The sequence below is a fragment of the Mchenga conophoros genome, linkage group LG12, assembly GCF_057382185.1.
Source record: "Mchenga conophoros isolate Kocher_MC1m ecotype Shallow Benthic linkage group LG12, M_conophoros_male_GT1.1, whole genome shotgun sequence".
In the NCBI taxonomy this organism is placed as follows: Eukaryota; Metazoa; Chordata; class Actinopteri; order Cichliformes; family Cichlidae; genus Mchenga; species Mchenga conophoros.
Window position 1 is genome coordinate 25,560,007 of NC_140537.1, and position 22,371 is coordinate 25,582,377.

At 37.8% G+C, this 22,371-nt stretch overlaps 1 protein-coding gene across 1 annotated transcript in view; it reads right to left on the reverse strand.

Moving 5' to 3' along the window:
* Positions 1-22,371, reverse strand: part of oxct1a (3-oxoacid CoA transferase 1a) — a 54,850-nt gene that overhangs the window by 31,615 nt on the left and 864 nt on the right. Inside the window, exons 2-12 of the mRNA XM_085294758.1 lie at positions 21,926-22,034; positions 19,890-19,980; positions 17,073-17,208; positions 16,796-16,945; positions 16,210-16,316; positions 15,597-15,657; positions 3,411-3,518; positions 3,033-3,147; positions 2,501-2,595; positions 1,850-1,898; positions 1,379-1,451 (exon numbers count right to left, since the gene is read on the reverse strand). Coding sequence (XP_085150884.1) covers positions 1,379-1,451; positions 1,850-1,898; positions 2,501-2,595; positions 3,033-3,147; positions 3,411-3,518; positions 15,597-15,657; positions 16,210-16,316; positions 16,796-16,945; positions 17,073-17,208; positions 19,890-19,980; positions 21,926-22,034 — 1,094 coding nt within the window. The remainder of the gene's footprint in view (positions 1-1,378; positions 1,452-1,849; positions 1,899-2,500; positions 2,596-3,032; positions 3,148-3,410; positions 3,519-15,596; positions 15,658-16,209; positions 16,317-16,795; positions 16,946-17,072; positions 17,209-19,889; positions 19,981-21,925; positions 22,035-22,371) is intronic.

A 22,371-nucleotide genomic window follows, 5' to 3' on the forward strand; every position in this document is an offset into this window, starting at 1 on the left:
CACACTCTGTGGGGATCAAAGTTTGCAGAACGACGAATGCAGCTGGAATCCATAGCTGTGCGTGTTCACTGAGCTTGCATTTTCACCTGCTGGACATCACTACCTGACAAGTTTAACTTTCTTCAGAATATTGCAGAGGCCTTATTGACAGTGTTTGGTTCTACATGTCTGTGTGAGCAGATTTTCTCTCACACGAAGAGTGTCCTCAGGTAGCCGTCTGAACGCTGGACACTCGGAGACCTGTGTCTCTGAGTGGGAGACCAGAGATCACATTAACATGTGTATCTCTGTATTAACAAACATGCCATATTGGCCCAGTTTATTTTTCTTATCATTGTTGTGAGGAGACCATAAATAGCATTTGCATTTTCTGTTGTACAGTTCATTTGCTGTTATGGAGTTCTTGTTATGGATAAAAAGTGTCTTTTTTTTGTTTCAAAATAGCTGATAACTATTTGCTGATAGCTGCCAACATCTGCGAACAAATATAATTCTATAAAGTTGGTCTATATAGTGTGTAACTGTTAGTATAGAGCGTTATTAAATTTATTGCTAATGCAATTATATGGCACACTGACTTCTGAGGAAATTTTAGATGGCACTCATCATCAGAAAGGTTGCCGACCCCTGTGCTAGAGGTACCACTATAATCCACTATATTAGCAAATTAAGTTTTACTTGTCTCTTTATGTGTGATACTTTCTTCACTAGAAGCAATCTCTGCTTCAGAATAAGGAGTTTAAAGTCCAAAGTAAAGTCCTGCAACAGGCAGTTAGGGGTATCACTAGGATGTCTACAGCTGCACGGATTAGTGCTGCTGCCTACTGTATAATCATAAAGCACTTTAATCCTTTTTGTTTCTGCAAAAGAATGTAGCAGCTCATGGTGGGTGTTGGCCACACACAAACACATACAGACTAAGAAGTGATAAAGTCTAAATGCCCAAGTGTAACATAATAAGTGTGGTGTCTGAGGTAATGTGGCTCACAGCACACCATATGTTGAGTAATTCTTTCCCAGCATATCTGCACAATAGCAGACACACTCACACATGGACAAATTTAGCGTTGTTCCATTCGGTACCTGCCAGTGTGACAGGACAGTATTATTTATGAGCAATATTGAATTCTTGCTGGGAGGACAAAAAGAATTGATACCGCAGGGAGTCTGGGTGGGCAATCACAGTGAGCTGGCAAATCAATAAGAACCGAAGACCTTGGGAATATTTGGAAGGCTGCTGTGTAGTTGTACTGATGACAGTGTTGTCCAGCATTGTGAGTCATGGTTTTGGCCTCTAGTTACAGGTGTTTGGTGCAGGTGATAAGCAAATATGAAATTATGACGACTCTAAAATTCAGTAAATAATAGATGGACTTACCCTCGGATCATAGCAAATGAGTCATCACTGGAAAAATACGCTGCCCCAGGGAGCACAGTGACAGTCTCCTTCCCTGCAGAAAAGCAACACAAAGCATTGCAATTCATTTATCATAGCAGTGAATTTAACACTCAACACATCAAAAAGCAACGCACTTTAGAGATGAACATGAAGACAGTAAATAACAAAGAAAAACATACAACAATGGCATTAAAAAAAATTAATGGAAGGCTGAATTCGAGAGGGAAAAACGATGCTGGATAACTGGACACTTGTCAAATGTCAACAAACAAGTATTATCTGAGTAAGTTTGTGCCAAGCATGAAGCAGGCAGGGAAAAAATGGTAAAATAAAATGCTTATTTTCCCTAATATTTTACCAGACCAGTTTTCATACTTAACTCTCTTAAATAAATTACCTAATTTTGTCAGAGGACGTGGGAAATTAGATGTTCATTAGGATAACCCTTACCAGCATTAATCAGGTCTGCGTCTACTGCATCCTCAGTGGGGTAGGGACCCTATAAAAAAAGAAATAAAAGGTAAAAAGAAAAAAATGCACACATGCAGGCAGGACACATGTCACTCAGCCTGACTGGCCATGGTCTTTGAAGAAAGAGGCACAATCACATTTCTCCGATTAGATGAGGCATCGATTTTCTCTGCTTTCAACAAAGAGAGCAATCTTTTGAGACTGAGGAGGTGGAGAGATCGGTACCTTTTTGAAACTGGCAGTCATAAATATAACATTGACAAATAAGAAATTACCATAGGCGCCTACATTCTGTCAACACAACTGATTGGAGAGCCACTCTATAGCAGCGGCAGCCTTTGTTAAAAGGCTCAGCTGGCAAATAATGAGAAAGAAAAATGGACGAAAAAAAGCGTCAAATTGCTACAATCTCTTACGTAACAATCGAAACACATTTCAAATGAGGGCCCCAACTAGGAATGATGCTGGTTAAATAAATGGCTATTCAGTTTGAAACATGCTTACTGCCACTTCAAAAAAAACGTCTCTGCAAAGAATGAAGAAATATGTAGCTCGTTAGCTTGTTTAGTCAAGATTCAAAGCGCTGAAACCTGAGGGAAGGCAAAAAAAACTAAAACGTAGGTGTCTTACCAGCCCCAGAATCCCATTTTCACTCTGGAGGTGTACAGTGATGTCTGGTTTTATAAAGTTGCTGGCCAGCATGGGGATACCAATACCAAGGTTAGCTTGTATTATTCTTTGTTAAAGACAGTAGCTTCGATATTTGTATTTCTGACAGGGGAAAAAGGTGTTAAGATTAACAAATGCATGCATTGTTTAAACAGTCACTAAACAGTCATGTTAAGTCCAAAAAACACTGAATGGTTAATCACAGATCAGTCGATCAAAAACTAAAGATGATTTCACAAGGAAGGGCAGAAGCTGTCACGATAAAATGTAACTAAAGACCACAGGGAGAAAAAAAAAAAAAAAGCATAGCACATTATGTGCATCATTTATTATGCAACTTGATGATAAAGGAAGCCAAGGTAAAGCATTCTTCTGTGGCAGCTGGATACTTTTTGGTTTGGTTTTCCTGGTGGGCGTTAAAAGTAGGCCACTGCTTCACAAATGTATATGATTTTTTTATCCTCTCACTGCTTGCATTTCCATCAAAGGATACCATACATGCCATCCTCAAATTCCAGAGCAGCCCTGCGAATGATCCTCTCTCGAACAATGTCAGATTCCTTCTTTGGCTTGGGCTTCTCTTCTTGGCTTTTCCTTACTGTGCGTTTCTGGAAACATATGGAAATATAATATAATCTTGAAAAGTTCATTCTGGTTGAGTAACACGACACATGAATAAAACAACAAAGGCTATTTCTGAACAGTGAAAGAAATGCGAAAAGGCTTGGGAAAGGTTCATCTCTACAGTTCTATCACTGCAGGATTGATCTTTTTTCTTTTTCCATTACAATTTCATAATCCAGAATGCTTTGCATGCCTTCCAAATGTAATGTGTCTACTTCTCTGAACTCTTTAATGTATCATTTTGTACCTCAATCCTTTTTTCACAACTGGCGCCCTGGACAACCCTGTTGACATAGATGCTGGGTATGTGGATATCCTCTGCAGCAAAAGCCCCGACATCCACCACCTCTTCCACCTACACAGAGACACAGAGTGATGAGCTCTGACTTCACTTGCAAGGTGTCCCATGATCCTTGAGATTAAAGTTCGGATAAAGAAACCATGCACAGATGGAATTACACCACCAGAAAATAACCTTTGCCTACCAAGCTATGAAATTCAAAAGGTGAAATGATAAAAATCCAGTAGATATTTTCGCACTCTGCAGGCAAATCTGAAGATTTCTTCTTGATTTTTGGGTTACTATACAATTTCTTAAGGCTTTAAAAATGCAAGTACTGTAAATAAATGTAAAAACAAATGAGACAATTTAAGTTTGTTACTAATATAATTCATAATTGAGCTTCAAACATCAGTGGCGTTAATGCTGAAGAAAACATTTGTCCTAATATGGCCTCAGAGGTTTTGAAATTATTCTACTATCATGTCTTTCACAGGGAAGAGACAGTAAATATTTGTGGAAAAGTTGCATTTATTCTTCTAGCAACTCCACTGAGCCCAGTGAAAGCTGTCTGTGTACCCAAAGTCAGCTTGGCTAACAGAAAATAGGAATCGTCTGACACACCAAGCCCAGGGGATGCAGCTTGATCCTAAGATCAAAAGCAGCGAGAGTAGGGGTGTATGGAGGAGATTGTATTCATGCTGTGGGTATGCTGGCCAAACTAAAAATAGAGGTCAAAAGGAACCTTTTCACCATTACGTGGAAAACAATGGTTAGTTCCAAAAACTTTTTTCCAAGGGTTAAATTTCAGATCAGTTTATTCTGATAATATGGAATAAACCATCTCGATCATTGTCGTACTTAACATGACAGCAATATAAAAATCGTGTACATGTAGCAGGCAGTATATTGCTGACTGTGACAGAAAGTGCACCACCTTTATTTAGAAAGTGTACAGCAGCAGAAGAGGAGTATACATCTGGGATTCTTTCTGTCTGACTAACAAGACAGTGATGGAAATGGCTATTGATTTCAAAAGAGTTGGGTCATCATGACTAGGATAGGAACCTAACAACAAACCCGCTTCCTCCTCCTTGCTATAAACTGAGCCTGCAGTTACACAGGTGTTCAGGGAGACTTGTACGGCATGTGTGGGATCCATTAAGCCTTGCTGCCCATGCAGGTCTTCTCTAGGTCTTTTTGCAGTATCCATATTTACAGTAGGCTGTAGCATTAAACACTACAGTCCTAGAGATTTCAAATAAAGGACTCAAACAAAGCTGGGACTGACAAAAAGCCTTTTTTTGAGAACCAATTTTCCTTTATCAAATAGATGAGACTTCAATGGGACGGATGTGCTGTTTCTTTCTTCCAGGAGATTCTTCAAGTGGTTGAAATAATACAATTAAAATGAAAAATGGAAAAAAATAAAAGTGTTCCCACACCTCTGGGAACCAAAGACGACTCAGCCGTGACAACATAATTCTCGCCCTCATTTCTACTTTTCAGTGCTTTACTCCTGTGTAGTTCAGAGTGTAACCTGCTCATTCTATTTACATGAGGGGCAAGCAGCCGTTCAGAGCAAATTGAATTGAATCTTTCCTTATCTCTATTTCCTCCCTCAGCACTCAGCCCTGACTGAGAGGAGTCAATGGCTGAGAGTGGATCCCATCTTAGCGTTGTCATGGATACACAGGCTTTGGTCTCTCATGAGCTAGGGCCACTCAGGACCATAAAGTGATTTTAGACTCTTTTGCTGGTTCTACTCTGGTTTATGGTAAATCTCTGATGCTCCAGAGTGGAAACGAGGCCATGCAAGATGAGACTGATGCAGCAGTCCCACACACTCACCCACATCTTTCTCTGGGGGCTTGATCTGTCTTGGTGAGAAGCATGATTTTCTTAGACATCTTCATTAAGCAAGATTGTGCTTGTCATGTTATTAAAAAAAAATGTTTTAGTCTTATGACAAGGGAAACCTGGGGGAGGAGGATTACAACAAATATCTGGGGTGTAAATTTCTAAGAATTTTAAGATGCATATGAAAACAACATCAATCCCTTAATTAGAAAAGTATATACAATTGTAAGACCCTGAAAAACAAAAAACGAAAAACAAACAAACACAGAATTCACACCCAAGAGGCTGGATTTCCTCATATTGTTTCATTGGTCTCACACATGCAAACAAACCATGTATTCAGCTCCATTTTCAATTACCCTCCCAAAGCTAAGTCAAAGCACAATAACAAGCTCATACAATTTAAATGTGCTGTGTACATAAAAAAAAAAAGCCTCTCTTCTTTTCATCTATGTGATGTGTCCCGGCTACACCACTGCTCAGATGTAGTTCAGACAGAAGGTTCAACGGATGTGAAAGGATAAAGCACTAAAATAAAATAATACACACACACACACACACAGACACAAACACACACACAATGAGCAGGTGCGTAACACTAGCAAGCAGGCACACATGGACAGACATTGATATTCCCGTATCTGTAGAACGATTTTCACATCAATGAGAGCGGAGCGAGGCATGAAGTGAGCTGGCAGGAGGATAGAGGGAATCAAAGTGCCCTCTGGGGACGTGGCAAGCGTTTTTTCATGAGTTTGTGCTTTTTTAGGCTGTGAGCTTTGTCAAATCTCGTTAATCTCACACTGATCAGTGTGCAGTGCTATCAAATTCCTAGAATAAACCATAAACGGTGATGTGGTGCACACCCCTCGCTCTTCATTCACTAAACGACACTTGAAATACTATGCCAAGCTAATGAAATATGATAAACATTTAAAAAGAATAACAAAAATAAAATAGATGGATCACATTTTTAAGTTGATTGAACAAAAAGTACTGCAAGATAAACTAAATATAACAGAAATGATTTTACGTTATATCGTTTTAGTGGTTACAATAGTTGCAGCAAGTGAAAATATGTGCACAGTATTAAAAAAAAGGTTACACAATAATAGGTCCGAGACGCTACAATGTTCATCACACCCTTGATTACAAAGGCACTGAGTGGAATAAACAAAGAGCACTGGTAATTGCCCCTTTTTAATAGCCTAAGTGATGAGTGCACAAGTACAGCTGCATTACCACTCCTCAGTGTACACACACAGCATGGTCCAATTTCTCCATTTAGAATACCATAAGAGTGCAGACAACACTCCCTTCTGTACTTAACACATCAGATACCTGTTGCTGCTATCGTGGAAATTTTATACTACTGAAATAAAAATCATTAAATAAATAAAAACAAACAACAGATACTATCGTATATCCTATACTACTGAAATAACTTGTAAATAAATGGAAATTCCTTATATTGTGCCATTTTTATAGAAATTGTTATGCAAATACAAATTCTTATATACGAGTTACAACAACAGCATCTACAGACATCTACAGCAGAGACAGTAATTCCGCTGTGTAGTGATATACTGTTGTTTAGTTGTTCCCCACATAGTGAAAACTTACATTTGGAGTCAGTATTTTTGCCAACTGAACACACCTTGTGAATATTGTCTTAAAGCTGCGTCCAAACTGGAAGCAATGCTCGTACTGATGGCTGATCGCTTGCAGACATTCCAGGCTCCTGTTGCCTAGGTAACACTTAAATGTTTTTATTATCGGGTCGTACATCAATCAACAGTATCCTGCGTTGTCACCTGGAAGTTGAGGGAAATTCATCTGGGTGGGTAACACCCACTTTGCTTAGCCAGTGGTTATTCACCCTGCAGTCACTGAATATCATTCACTTTTTATGGTCTTCCAGTGTGACTCTAGCTTAAGACTGGTTCCAAAGGTGAATTTTGATTGCATGGTTATCCTTTCTTAAATCTCAACTTGACTTCCATTTTAAAGATAATGACTCGATTTAATGTGTTATTATGTTTTGGGGAGTTTTTTGTGGCAGAACTTGCTAATATATGTAGCAAAACTATAGATAAATCACTATAGTTACACAGTAAACTGGAATTATCAGTGTCATTTCAGCCAGAGTTCTAAATATTACACTCAAAGAAGTCACCAAGACTTTCTAAACATGGGATTTGTGGCAGCTGGAGAAAATTCTGCAGTATATGCTCCTTCTGCACCAGGGAGCAGCTGCACCCCTCTGTGACCCACAGTGCTCTCATGCACTGCGAGACCTTGAGGGAGAAGATTCTAAAATTGAATGTCTAATGTTATTTTAAGAAAAAGACAGATCAGAGATTTCGGTGTAGCATGTGTTTGTTAACTAGTTAGCATACAGGCTACTGTATACCTAACTAACTTCCCCAATCAAATGGCTTATCAAAACAACTAAAAACTAATTTGGCATTAAATTTTTTTATTTCGTTACATCTCTTTATTTTATTTAGGGATGCAAGAACTGAAACGTGACAGTCAAAAGGTCAAGGGAAAGAAGGTGTGGCTACAGGCAACCGGCAACAGGGCATGATGATGACAGTGACGCCACACTCTCATTACTGTGTTTATTTATAGCCTCTCAATCTTCCTCCTATTGTGCACTTGGCCACGCATGGTTTCCACTTTCAGGGCAAAGCTCCGGCTATATCCCCTGACCTAGTGCACTGACATCACGAGCAATCTGTTTCTCCTCCGTGGAAGCTTGCCTTGCCTGTGACAGATTTTATGCTATCCAGGAAATGGCAGATAGCCAGCCAATGTAAACCTTGACAACATTACAGAACTAAAAATACATTTTTCAGATGCCACACATTGCTCACCAAAGCACCTTGTATCATTTGGAATGGATTTCTGCACTCACAGCTCAAATGGCAATGTTTACATTTCAACTAACACATAAGCCTTCTTGCAATGTGCTTCAGATTCAGATGACGGGCAGTTGCGAGGAAACTTTAAACTTACAGTCAGACATTCGGTTTCTGCATATGTTCAGCAAATCTGTCTTCTATCACACTTTCACAGTGTCTCCCTCTGCTTTTACATTCAACCAGTTCATCAGACCCTATTGACTGTCAATCAGTAAAGTATATTATAGACTGTCAGTGACATTTTCTGATGCATTTATATAAGCCATGAAAAATGTCAGCAATGTTCTTGAAGTAATGTTTATGTCAAGCAGACCTACTCCTAGAAATGTCAATGCCAGCCTTTAAAATGAGGCATGATGTATTCTCTTATGTTCAGGAGAAAACTTCAAAATTGGAACAATAACAAAAAACTAAACAAAAGACACTGCTGGCCAGCTGCTATTGAGCTGTGTGCAATATGTTTTGAGATATCAGTTCAAAACAAGTATGACTACAACAATCTACATTAAAGATTTTTAGTCAATTAGCATTCAAATAACACATTTCACCTTGTGGCAAATGTATATTCTAAATCCCCATAAGCTGTGCAAAATGGGAATATAAAGAATAAACTGCACATCTTTGCACATAAAATTCAATTCATGAACCTCCTTAGGCAGGAAATGATGGAGAAAACAAGTGGTTTCTAATTACTAGAGAACAGTAGCTTGAGTAATGATGTCAGTGGAGGGCACAAGTCAAGAACAAGACTAGAAAACTCAACAAGGCATTAGAAGTTATGCAAAATAGCTAAAAGGAATGTTGCCTGTATCAAGTAATCGAAATTTCAACAGTTACTAAAGGAGACAGAAGGCATTCTGATCTACAGAAGACCACAGCAGCGGCTTAAGATAATACCCATCATGCATCCATCGATCAATCTTTTTCCACTTATCCAATTCAGTGTTGTGAGAGAGGGGGACCTGGAGCCTATCCTAGTTGTCATTTAGGCGAAAAGGCAGGTTACACCAGCAAGTCCCCAGTCTATTGCAATAATCCCTATCATTTCAAGGAAAAACACAGTAGTAAACTAAAACTGACACCTTGCAGCTTTGTAACTCTCCAAAAACAGTAAAGCTGCAGTTTACAACCATGTTTGTCTAGAGCCTCCAGTAAATAAAACAAATCACTTTATCATTTAATTATAAAAGATATATTGATCATATCACAAATATGAGGCATATTTTTGAGTTATGGCCAAAGACATTTTATAATCAGTGACTTTTACCTTTAACCAACGAATTCTATACCAATCACCCTCGAATCCAAGTGAACGATTTCCTGAATTAATTGTATTCACAACAACAGCCAGACATGAGGTCACAGTGACCTTAATCTCTGACCTTTAACCGCCAATTCATCTTCATTCCAAGGGAATATTTGTGCCAAGTAATTTAACAGATATAGTGTTTACAAAAAAAGGGAAGGATAATCACAAAAAATCTAATTATCCAGCCAATACAAAACATGTTCCCAAACTATGATTGAAACTAAATTCCTTTTTTAATTAAAAGGTAAATTTCAAAGAGTAAAACAATATACACAAACAATGTTTAAACCCTTAGTTATTGCAATTTTTGTTTCAGCAAACATCCAGTGGGAGGCTGACCTGGAAATCTGAGCATGGGGGTTATTTATTACCAATTAGACTTCTTGCCTGGCTAAAAAACAAAAAAACAAAACACACTTTCAAATACCTTAATTTAATTCATGCATGATTGGATTGCTGTGCGTGCATAATAACACCCACACAACTACACTGCGCTGCTACAAGAAAACATCTGAGTCATTTACTGTGACTGATGATCGAACAACTGCAGAAACCACTGCTTGATTCAGTCTCTGGTGCACTGAATCCCACAATGCACTGGGGCCTTTCACTGTACCTGTGATAAGGGAATAACCGGACCAGCTGGACACCCTGGAACACAGAACAGCAGAGTTTGGTTGCCTAGCAACCATGGAAGGAGCCAGTGATGATAATGGTAATTTTTCTTTTTTGTGTGTGTAATTTGCTTTTGTGTTATCTTGTTTACTGGCACCCTTCCAATCTCCAGGATTATAAATTCCATTAAAAAAAGTAGACGGCATAAACTGGCACATAAACTACAATCGTCGGTCAACGATCAGCGTGGAGCACTAATGTTAGCTATGTGTGAGACGGAGTTACAATAATGTGAACCATTAAAGAATATAACAAGATGTTAATCAATTTATCTCCAAGATGCGTGAAATGAACTCAGCCGGGTACCACCGCGGGATTATTGATATATACCAGGAGATCATTTGAACTTGCTTTCCATAACTGCCGTTAATTTCTAAAAAATAAAAAAAATTGAGCCTCAGTAAATTTGACTTTGATGACTTTGATTCCTGACAGTATGTAAATAGTTCAAAGAGATGCTTTTAATGAAAGCTATAATTTTATGTGCATATTAAGTATAGATATTCCAGATACTTCAGGTTTCTTCTTTTAGTCTGCGAGTTAAACGCCGTTCAATCCCTTTCAAGCACAGGAAAGAAAATTAAAGAAGAACGGGTTAGCTAAACAAAACTTTATTCAACAATTTAATGGACATAAGCTTTTTGCTGAAGAAGAAAGTCGCCTATGCTTATGAAACTCATTTTGAAACACTTAACTGTGTGGATGTTCTAGTAACTAATTAAAGCCAATGACCAGAATCACATTAATAAGATTTGGGTTTTAGTCTGGCTATGATTACTGGACTTAATTTCACAGATGATTAAGTATTTTCAAGACTTAAACTAATATAATCTAGCTTTCATTTAATAAAACAATCTAGTTGTTTAGGTATAGCTACAACTGCCAGAGTGTGGAAATTATTTCCCTGAAGTTCCCCGGGTTTTGCCAAGCTCTTGACTGCATTTTTGCCCTTTTTCATCAGTAATTGCTTAACAGTTTGGTCTTTCTATACACCAATAAGCCACAACATTAAAACAACTGACAAGATGACAGAAATAACACTGATAACCAGTGTAATATGATGACAATCCCACTCCCCCTGCGCCAGCAGGAGGCCCCATACAGACAAGACACTCCCATGCACCACAGAAACTGCTTGGGAAATACAGAAAGAAGACTACAGAGAGCTCAGAGTTTTGACACAGCCTCCATACGCACATATCTGATCAAACATCTGTGGCAATTTCTAGAATAAGCCTAATCCCAAAAAGTCCCACCTCGTAACCCATAGTTTCACTGTCATACACCCCTAGATCCCCTGTGTCCATGCACCAGAGCTTAGAGCTATGGGGGCAAGGCCCTTCACAGTATTAGGTGGGTAGTTTTATTATTAGGTAGCTCAGTGGAAAAATACAGTAGTTGATGTGCAACACAAGCTTGGTGAAATGGCGTGAGCTAAAAAGCTGACCAAGTTAAATGAATGGCTTGAGAAACGCCTCACTCTGTCTGCTCCTTACACCAAGACAACAGGGTCAATATTGATTCCAAAAATCACCAGATTTATGATCAAATATGTCCTGAATCCTGAGGAGAAATGTATTGGCATAAGACAAGTAATTAGTCTCTATGCCAATATGCACTATGCAAGACAAAAAGGCTCTTAATAGGGCCAATCACTTTATAGTCCTCAATAAATTGTCATAATGTTAATATGTTACCTCCACTGCCATAAAAAATGGACCATAAAACTGGCCATCTGACAAATTACTGTGATAGAACGAAGCAGTCAGAGAACCATAATGGGATTTTAAGTTAGACATTTATTTAACATAAGGAACCTGTTATTATTTATCACTCTGCACACTCATTTTAAAGTGGGTGAGCAGAAATGAGGAAGGGGACTCACTTTAGGTCAGTGTCATTATTATATTATAAAAAATTTAAAAAAGAAAGAAAATCAAGTGAATCAAATGGTTAAACAAAGCAGGACTAGACTCAGATTCAAAACATGTAAATTCTATTTGATATCATTTATCAGACCACATCACAAATTACAATGAATGCCTCTTAGATTAAAAAAAAAAAGTTGATATGTGGATGACTCGTTTTGTAATTAGAGCACAATATGAAAAAGGAGTAAAGTAGAAAAAACTTCAAAGACTAGTCTGAAACTGGCAGTTGTTTGACACAGTCTAGTTGTACTACTGGCAGGCAACGTCAAATTCCATTTAAAAAAAAGATTAATTAAGTTCAGATGCAGATGCGCAGTTTTCTGTCCTAAAGCAAAATTATTTGTGTCAGATTGGAGAAAGCACTTTAGGAGAGGTTAATTGACTGACATCAGTTCTTTACCTAAATAGAACACTTCAAATGACATTTCTTTAGCTTACCCATATATGTCAAGTACTCTGCTGAAGAGTAAAATATTAATAATTTAGAATAATCCCATTCTAAACATTAAGAGTAAACTTTTTTTTTAAATTTCTCAATTCATGACAATTAGCAGATGCCATTCATGTTCATAACTGTTTTCAGATCTTGCAATGTGAAGTACATCCTGCAAGCTTATGTTGTGATCCAAATCCCACATTCAATTTTTCACGTTGATCAACCTGTCTTTCATCCAATGCCTGCTACTCATCACTATAGGTAAGCAAAAAGGTTGGTAAAAATGTCACAAATGTATCTTATGGAAAACACTTCTATTGTAGCCTGGCCCTATAATTGCCAACAACAGCAGCTTCATACATGACTCGGGTGATTCTAGGCTCAAAATGATAGTCGCAATATTCGGTTCAACCAATTATACTTAGATCTTAGCATTGTGATTATTATTATTTAAATTATTATTAAATCCAATAGCTGTAGTAAATTTCTTAGTGGTAATAGGCCATCACAAACATGTTTCAATAAGTAAACCAGTCATACCAGTCAATCCGTAAGTCAAGAGTGCGACCCTTTAAAAACCAGAAAATCCCCATGGGTCACACTCAATCTAAACTCTTCACTCTAATCAAAATACAAGAGAAAGTGATTTTTCTTTCCAAAACAAACAATAAAAGTTGTTTGCTATACATTGCTAATATTACCCAGTAATATCCAAAGTGTTAAGGCCAATGTTTGACCCAACTACTTTTTATATAACTAAAAAAATGTATATAAATAAGAAAAGACCATACTTGTAATTTCAAACTAAATATCTGTTATTACTGCGGCCCATCTGCAGTACTTCTGTTGCCCAACAGGGGGCTTCAGCTCGGAATTTTATATAAATAAAATTGAATTGAGTTGAACTGAACATCGGTAATTACTGCATTATACCAATTGTCAAGAATTAACTGATATTTACACAATATTAGGTCATTATTCCATCAGTTCATTTACCATCATATATCCAGATTTTGGTCACCGCATCTACTCTTCTGGGTGAATAATAGGGCACCCAAAGCCAGGCTCTGCATTGGATTGAACATGCCTAAAGCATGACATCTTGAGATGCATGAACAATCTTAACTCTACCACTGGATTTCTACCTTTCATATTTGTGATTCTATTCTTTCAGTCACTACATGCAGCACATGCCCACAGGTGACAGCAGAAACAGAGATAAACCTGTAAAACCTGTAAAACGTCAGCTGTGCCTGCGCCCTCAGCTCTCTCTTTACTTTAACAAACCATTACAACATCTACACTACTGCAGACACAACCCGCTTGTCAATCTCCTGCTCCACTCTAGCCTCACTCCCCAACTCCTTCCCAACCTGGAGCAGGTAGTTGGCTGCTTTTCATCAGATGTTGCAGGAAAGCTTAACGGCCAGAGTGTTTCTGAACAGCATTACTCATAAATGGATAGTAAATGGTTCAAATGAAATGGGTTCTTTATTATCAATACTCAAAGGTTTGGCTGGTCACTGAAATTTGGTCTGCAATGGTAAATAGAACACATAACAGCTCCATAGTGATAAAAATGTACCCCTATGTTTTCAGACATTTCTAATCAACAGCAGATTAAATCTCCGGTCCAGCAACAATGGAATAATTGAAAATGCACTCTTTTCTAGCAATTTATTTTCAGAAAGTGCCAGTTTTTTCATGGTTTTTCACACAGTTTTTCTCCCTGCTGCTCTCTGAAGCAAGCCATGTCTATATGCGAGGTGTGAAGCTGTGTGTTAGATAGGCGGAGAAAGAGACAAACGCACATACACATGGAGGGAAGAGATACGCAATAACATTTTTCTAAACGGTTAAATGCTAGACAGGTGGGTAACCAGACAGAATTCAATTTCACTTCAGTTTTATTCACAGCAAAATTCATCTCAGGGCACCTTGAAGACCGTACCATATTATACAGGGAAACTACGTATGTCACAGACAACCCAGAAATAGGTGGACACACTCTGATGCTCGTCACATAGCTCTAAAAACTGCATTTATTTTTAATGCCAGGACTCTAAGAATATCCCCTGTTCAAGTGGACAATTTCAGTTCACAAACATACACACATAACCTTTTACCTCTATTATACATTTTTAGTTGTTTTGTTTCTACCCAACACAACATGAAGCATTTTCTGCTGGCGAAACTTATTTCAGTGGTCTTCAGCAACATTAGATTTTAAATAAATTATTGACCTAAGCACTAGATTTTAAATAACCAATATACTGTAAACTAATAACACTGTGATTACATAACACTTAAACTGATTTAGAATTTAATTAAATACATCTGATCTAAACTGGCTTCTCTCTCATATTGGCTGTTATCCTCCCCACTCTCCTCCCCTCATCTTACTGGTTAACTCTTCCCGGCCCCGTTTGTACCTCAAGAGCACTTGGCTAGTTTCAAACTATTTTCTAATAACCTGCTAAGTTGATTCTAGTGAAGAGTTAATACTGCCATTAACTTATAGTTCTGGTTTTTACTGACCAGGCTCCTGACATGCATACTATTAATAGCACGTTGAAGAATTGTGCCTCTGACACTGACAGCACACACAGAGAAAGACAGTGAGCGAGAGGGACAGTGAGAAAGGGAGAACCAGAAATATTTTATGCCATATCAAATTTTTTCCTTTTCTAAATGTTGTTTTTGTTTATCTATTTTTATTTTATTTTATTTGTTATTGTTGATTTGTGAATAGCCCAAAAGGGTTTGAGAGTCTTAATTTGGACAGTGTTTACTCATCACTGTGTTTGATGGTTGATTTGTACAACTTATTTACAAGTTTACCTTTTTCAGCTAGTGGGCCTAGAAAATGAAAACTTAAACAATGGATGCAGTAAAACAATAAAGTAAAACTTATGTGTATATTCCACTCACATCCAATCCACTAGTGGAAATGTTTGAAGAGGAAGTTTGCACATGCTTTAAAAAGCATGTGACTGTGATGTTGCAGTTACATACCTCAACTATTGTGGTTTTGGCTGCCTTGCACATGGGCTGGTTGAAGTTCCTAGCTGTTTTCCTAACACAAACCAAGACATACATATTGAATAAAATGTAGTGGCAGCAAATATAATATATAAACCAGAAAGTGATTTCAAAATCTCTCAATGTGGTGTCCATTATGTTATATCCTGTTTAGACTCAGAGTACCAGAGGACACTGCTCTCTTGTGGTGAAGAATTTTACTACATTCAATTTGGACATGCACTGGATTGGTTCAATGTTACTCATGTAGGGACCTATGCATAACCTAAACTTTGCTATAACTAAAAACAATATCTAAACACAAGAGTAAATTGAGAGCATTATTTAGATTTTTCTAACTTTTGCAGCATCAATGCATATAATTGAACAGAGCTATATTAGTAGTAATGAGTGATAATCCCAGTGCAGTTCAAAAATATTCTGTCTGAATAATTAAAGACGACGTATGCGCCAAAGTAGATCTGCAGGCTGAGAGCAAACAAGAGCTGACAAAGTTAATAAAGGCTTAAAATGCACTATGGTTTCATATGTTCAAATATCTCAAACTTAACACAACTTTAACACAACAATCCATGTCATTAATTACCTGAAAACAATGTTCCCGGCCTTGTCAGCTTTCCAAGCTTTGATCAGTGCAAAATCTCCAGTGATGGCTTTCTCCATGACGTAGTGCCTGCCACCAAACTCCCTCACCTGTGTACAACCAGGTGAGAAGTTACTTACAGGATGAACTAAACAGTGAGCTGTTTTAAAGTTCTGTTTTTAATTTTAGACTTGGTCTTTGTAGTTGTCTAAACTTTGTCATGCTATAGATTCTGTGGCATTTAAATAAATCTGCAATGGCTACTATTCAGGGTTACACATTACACCACCTGTGTGAAATCTCCAAAATATTTTTTACACTTAAAATATCAATTTTGACGAGGCTCTTTTCCTCAGTCACAAGACATGTGTCGCATGCCAGTACCTAATGGAGATTTATTCAACTCACTGTGTAATTTACTGTATAAAGAAACTGGATTTCAGTGCTGCTGTGCACTACAACAGATCAGACCAGAGCTCTTGGGAATCTGTGCATTATGAGGACAATTCAAGGCTACTATCATGTAACCCGCGAAGTTCAGCTACAGCACTTAATTCCAAAACTACAACAGGGATTACAGCACTCTCACCTCTCTCTTTTCACTGGCAATGGCAATGCTACCATCTTTGTTGTACTTGATAGGAGAGCCACCCTCTTGGATAAGAGTACCATAGCCAGTAGCAGTGAAGAAGGCTGGAACCCCAGCTCCCCCTGCCCTGATTCTCTCTGCAAGAGTACCCTGTGGGGGGAAAAAGTGACAGATTATGAGAGGCGTACAAGAGAAATCCAGATACATGTCCACAGCATGTTTGTTAAAAACTGTATAAGCCTTGTCACTTGACTTTTTTTTTTTTTTTTAAACCAACCTGAGGCGTTAGTTCCACTTCCAGCTCCCCTGACAGATACTGTCGCTCAAATTCTGCATTCTCTCCAACATATGAGGAGATCATCCTCTTGATCTGCTTAGTCTGGAGCAGCAGGCCCAGGCCAAAGTTATCCACTCTAAGGAAAACACACACAGCACTAACTTACTAAGCTTTGTTTTGTTTATTAAATTAACTTAAGCAGTTTTTTATAAATATAAGCTGATCTAAAGGGTACACACAAGTGTCTTGTTGTGTTTTATTTTACATTTCATGTTATTATATTTCAAATGAATACATTTTCATTTTTTATTTGACATTAAAGCACTTTTCTGTCAATACTCATTTATTTCTAGCAACTATGCTTCTTTTTCCTCATAAGAAACTATCAACGTCCTATCTTCCTGCAATTTCCACCATTTCTTATTATTAACGTAAACGCTTAGAGAGGTTATTCAAGGTTGTAACTCAGTCAAGCTGAAACGGATATGGCTCCCTTTTCTGATCTTAAGACAAAGCAAAGACAGTCACAGTCCAGCTGTGGCCTATTCACAGCCATAATCACAGTACATTTGATCAAACACAGCTGCTGAGCCTGGGGTTGCCACTGAGTCAGATTTTTCTGAGCATGTCTTTGTTTATTGTCTGTCAAAACCGCACGGAATAATTGTGCTTGAAAGAAGCTGTGAAGCTCACACTGGTCCGAAGTGTGTCTTACACCTGCTGCACATAGGGTGTCACGTATTTAGACCACCATACCTGGACAAATCCTCATGACTCAACAGTTGTGAATACATTTTTCTAGCCTTCTTTGACAAACATAAATTGCCGAGTCCCTCAAGCAACTGTTTGATCAGCTATGAGAGGACTGGCTTTTTGTGGCTTTAAAGCTCTTTCATACCAAACAAGAAAAACAGATGGCAATCGAATCAAGTTAGTTTCAATCTGTCCAAACTGTATTTTTGCAACACAAAACACTTTAAACATGTGCTTTATGTTAATGCACAGGCAACTAAAAACTCACTTACACTGCTCTAATCTCTAACTACCACTGCTTTGTTCTCTAATTGTAACTCTAATCTCGGGTTATCTTAAAGTATATAAAGGCCATGCCTTATCAGAATGCAAAAACAGATAACTGCAAAGTGCACTTTCACATGCACACAAACCACTGGTGATGCAACACACAATGGAAACACTAAAGAAAGGTTTTGGCACTATTAACTCGTGTTAATGTTTTGTGTGTGAAGCTGGTGTGTATGGAATGATGTTTGAGGACTATAAGCTCTTCAGGCAAATACTCAGTGCTCATTCATGAGAGCAGATTCCAGCAGTGATCTTGAGCACAAGTGTCACTGCCTTTTATACAGAATCTATTTGGTTTGTGTCAAATTCTGAAGCAGCTGATTACACAGTACGTATAAAGCTGCAAGGGAAGGCGGTTCTGTAACAGCCCAATAATCTCCTTTTGTACAGCTGAATCCTTCTCAACTCATCGAGGGCATAAAGGGCCAGCTGTGTCAGTTTCATGAGAAGTGAAATATGAGGGTCTCGTTCCTCTCACCCAAAAGCAGTGAGACAAAACACTTATGTGTTCTATATTGCTACAAAAGTCAAAAGATTAAAGATTTATCCTTGATTAGGGATCACTTTAAAGAATAAAGTGACACAACACAACCAATATTTCTGCATGTTAACTTCTTACACTTTCTTTCCACTGCTGCCAAAATAAGGTTAGCAATGCCTAGTTGTCAAATAGTAAATCTAGTTTTCATTCAAAAAATAGTTCGTTCACACTGCTTTACAAGCAAACACACTTATGCAGTACTGTCATTTAAAAAAAAAAGGAGTCTTTATTACAGTACTTGATTGCCTGCCACTGATATAATTAATTTTCCCAAGGGGTAATATGAGAAACTGGGACTGTTGTGCAGGGCCGAACCATAAAAGCTGAACTCAATTCTGTTCAATATTAACTTTATCTCTTGATATGCTTCCTGGTGCAGCCCAGATCCAGTTTCTCATGTGGCCCCTTGGGAAAATTGATTTCCCACCCATGACTGGGATATATGATCACCAAGAAGGCTTTATTATAAAATGATCATACGAAAACATACACATGTAATTCTTACCCTTTAATAGTTTTGTATGTGGCATAAATACAAAGACACAAAAGGGTAAGAATTACTCAAGTTTCACTATTTCTGCATAAGCACTACAATTAAATGTTTACTGGATTGTGACACGCCAGGTTTTGATTACAAAAGAAAGCTGCAATTTTCTTTTTCCTTTTTTCTATCAACAGTATTAGAATTTTATTTGAGTTAAAAGACTGAACGCAACCTTCAGTTAGTTCTTGCTACTGTACAAAAGGACAAAACGTATAATAAAGGTAATTAAGGTCATCAGCTGACTGTTATGTGTACACTGAATCTGCACTGAGACCAAATACAAACATCACACACAAGATCACCTGACCACACACACCTCTTCCTTGTACCTTATCCAATGACTTATCTACTAGCCTCTGGGCATCTCGCTAGCACAACACTGCCTGTCTGGCGTTACAGTCATAAGGTTGCCAATGCTGCAATTAGACACCATCACAGGCTCAAATCAAGACAAAGAAACACTACTATTCAAGACAATAAGCAAAACGTTCAAGTTCATATGCAAGGATGTGGTTTGGTTAAAAGATTTAAACCAAAGTAATAATTCTAATGTTTTTGTTTTTATTTAATTCTACCAAAACAACCCAACAACAATGAATGGTACTATTCTAAAACAGCACGTACAAATCATGTACACTTCCACACATACCCTGCATTGTTACTGACTGCAGTGATGCTCTTAACGCCAGTCTTCAGTAAACTGTTGATGAGATTCTCCGGAATTCCGCATAATCCAAAGCCTGAGGTGGAATACAAAAAAGTAAGCGTTGCAAACAAGAATCACTGTGAGAAAAGAAAAACGATACACATTTAAACACTACTTTAAATAAAACTGCCAAAAGTATGTATCAGTGTATTTACGTTGTAAGTAAATGTTATGACTTTGTGTTTTATCTTCACTTGTTCAGCTGATGTCTGTGCATTTACTGCCATCGCTAATTTCCTTATATTTTGCTAGGAAACAATAAGAAATGTCTAATCCAGTTAATTGGCTTAAAGCATAAAAAACATTTCTCTGAAAATGCTCAGAGAAATGAAAACGAATGAAAAAGCAGCCGATGTCCAAAGAAAACTTTAAAAGACCTTCAGAAAGCCTGGAGAACAATTGATTAAGACCAGTTACAAAATTACAATTAAGTGCTGTATGCTTAAGTGGTTAAGTGTTAACCAGATATTTTAGGCCAATTCGTTCATAGCAATGTGAGAATTAGGTTGTGATTTGAACTGTGATTCAGTGCTCTCCTCATGGACTTTGGATCAAAGTCCAAAGATACCCCGGCCTTTGATGACACAGTTGAGCTACATGGTGTGAAGGAATTTTATTCGCAAACATATATTTAAGACATTTTAAGATCATATAAGGACCTTAAAATGTCTTAAATACACATTTATATCTAAGGATTAGGGACATGCCAGATTTGGACAGTAAACTAATACAAAAACAATGATCTTGTTAACTATGTCAAACCACACAGAAAAACCAAAGTGCAATCAGCTTGGATCAAGTCCAGGTATTTCTAGACTTGTTTAGAAATATTCTTATATTGCACTGAGGGAAGGTTCATCTGCTTTTCTCTTAGACAGAAGTGCGTCACAATGGAAAACATTTAACAATGTCACTGTGAACAGGACTATAAATAAGATCAGTGGATTGCACTCAGTGTGTGGATGATACTCAACCAGCATTCTACAGACAGTTTGGAATCACTTCATTGCAAATTAGACATTACATTTATTCTAATGAATTCACCTGCCACTTTCTTACGTGCATGCGTTCAACCGCTCATTAACACAAATATCTAATCAGCCAATCAAATGTCAGCTGCTAAGTGCATTTAGGATGACACACTGAAGTTCAAACCAAGAATCAGCCTGGGTAAGAACGGTGATTTAAGTGATTTTGAATGCATGGTTGTTGGTGCCAGACAGGTTGATCTGAGTAATTTAGAAACGGCTGATCTACCATCTACCAGTATTGTTCCACACAACCATCTCTAGGGTTTAAAGAAAATATCCATTGGTTGCCCAGTGGTTCAACAAAAGCTGGATAACAGAAGACTGAAAAAACATTCTCTAGTCTGATGAGTCTCCTAACAATTGGATGGTAGAGTCAGAAAAAAAGATAACCATGGATCTATCCTGTGTATTAACAGCTCAGGCTGGTGGTGGTATAATATTGTGGAAAATATTATCTTGACACATTTTAGGGCCCTTGGTATACCAACAGTGCACCATTTAAATGCCACAAGATACAGGAATATTATTGTTGTTGACTGTGTCCACCCCTTTACGACCACAGGTCTTCTGATAGCTGCTTCCAGCATGAGAACAAACAATGTCACAAAGTTCAAATGACCTATAACTGCGTTCTTGAACATGACAATGAGTACTCATCACTGTAACCAAATAGCCTCCACAGTTAGTAGAGCACTTTTGGGATGTGATGGAATGAGAGATTTGCATCACGGATGTGGAGCATGTTTTTGTTTCCAGCACCTTGATGAGTCTATGCCATGAAGAAAAATGAAGCTATAAGAAACAGTAATACCAAGGTGTACCTCATAGCATCCAGTGAGTGTATGTAAATATAAAGCATAACATACTGTTAGGTGAACAAAATCATCATAAACCAAGAAGTCCTATCTGACATTGTTACAACATGTTTGTGAAAGTACTATACATTACCTCCCACAAGAATGGTAGCTCCATTATGGATATCTTTAACTGCTTCTACAGGATCCGAGTAGAACTTTGAATTTTTCTGACTTGATGTGGAAAAGTAAGAGCCACAGGTCTGTAGAAAGCACAAGAGCATGAAATACAGCAAATTTGCATTCATAAAAAATGCTGTTTCCGCAACACCAAAACAAACAAACATGTAAATTCTAAATAGAAGCACAAAAAAATAAAGGCTTAAAACCTAATGACCTGCTTGCACAGTTCAAATCCAATTTATTCTGTAGAAGAAAGGAAAAGTAAACCTAACTGCTGAACAAATCCTGCAACAAATGCAGGCGAGATTATGATAGCGCACAGCCAAGAGCCAAAAACCAACAGTCAGCAGAGGATTCAGGTTTAAAATCATGTGTTTAAAACCCTGTGTCAGGCCAATGCGAGCTGCTGTCTTTTGT